Genomic DNA, 1,333 nt, shown 5'->3' on the forward strand with positions numbered 1-1,333 from the left:
TACATATCTTGTTGTTCGCATGAAACAAGGAATTCAGTTGTTAACTTTTGAAAGGGCTGCTCAAAATTAACCTTCTGCAAGAAAATAGCAAACCAGTGGAAAGCTAAAAAGTTAGGTTTATTTTTATCACTGCTGTAACATACTTGGGATGCTTCATCTTGTTGACATTCACCTAGGTTCACCACACTACTCCTGATGCCCAGGGAACAAATAGCTCCTACGCCCTGCTGCTTCTCAGGGGATGAATACTGTTTGCTTCATTCTCCCTACACAGGATTTTTTTGCAGGATTTCCTACAGGAGTCCTTCCTGTCTGACATGAGTGAGGTTTCACTGGACAGTTTCTGAGAAAGCATGTGCTAAAGCTAATCTGGTCAGATCCTGGCCAAGATGAGCTGCTGACTGTCTTTCAGACCGCCCCGTGGGTGATGGGTCTTTGCATCCAAGGCCCAGAAATTCTCAATGGTATTTATCTCTTGTCCAATGCTGTGGTGCGTTTCCAGCCCTGACAGATATATGTTAGGTTTAACCTTCCCTGACACGTGCCTGATGAAAGCCGGGCTCAGGAAGCCAAAAGAAGCATCACAATGGACTCAAGGAAAGGCTCGTCTTGCTAGAGCACAGGAACAACAGTTCAAAACACAAAAAATTTTAGTTACCAAGACTTGAAAAGTCTTCAGCAACTCCAGCAGAAAGAAGGTGAGAGGACTGCATACTGAGATCAAGCACGGTGATAAGGATTTTTGTGTCATTTGTAAAACTACAATGTGCACCTTTCAGTGAAAGTCTGCACCACACACAGATTGCACCACTTGCAGCTTAAAAATCTTAATGCTTACATCACTCACCACATAGTTTTCTCCTACATCTAAGCCGCCTCCTAAGTTTTCAGAAGGGAAAACAAGTTTAATAAACCTTATTCCTCTGGCTCTTTAACAGGCTGAGAAGTCAGTGGCACAACCCTCAAGGATCTCTCACCACTCACCATCCTCCTTTTTGAGGATCTCCCAGACACTCACCATCCTCCTCCATGCCTCCTGGAACTGTCTCATCCTAGTGGCCACTCCTTTGCCACCACAGGGCTCTTCCAACTGCACCCAGTGATCCACACCTGCCATGGGACTGTGTTCACTGTACTTTCACTATTTACAAGCAAGGTTAGAAAACACCATCAGCAGAGACATTACAGTCTTAGTCTTATGCATATGAATACAGGCTGGTTTGAAAAAGTGCTTGTTCTCACAGTATCACCCTATCTGGTCTTTAACAGCTTGCATGCAAAAATCAAGCAGACTCAGAGTGCACCACAGACAAAAATACCACAGCAGTAGCAG

At 44.3% G+C, this 1,333-nt stretch overlaps 1 protein-coding gene across 1 annotated transcript in view; it reads right to left on the bottom strand.

The window, feature by feature from the left end:
• LOC104627267 (semaphorin-4D-like) overlaps positions 1–1,117 on the bottom strand; it is a 29,249-nt gene extending 28,132 nt beyond the window's left edge. The window contains exon 1 of the mRNA XM_010295404.1: positions 985–1,117. Coding sequence (XP_010293706.1) covers positions 985–1,117 — 133 coding nt within the window. The remainder of the gene's footprint in view (positions 1–984) is intronic.
• Positions 1,118–1,333: the final 216 nt, after the last annotated feature.

Source organism: Phaethon lepturus, unplaced genomic scaffold, assembly GCF_000687285.1.
Source record: "Phaethon lepturus isolate BGI_N335 unplaced genomic scaffold, ASM68728v1 scaffold34689, whole genome shotgun sequence".
Classification (NCBI taxonomy): Eukaryota; Metazoa; Chordata; class Aves; order Phaethontiformes; family Phaethontidae; genus Phaethon; species Phaethon lepturus.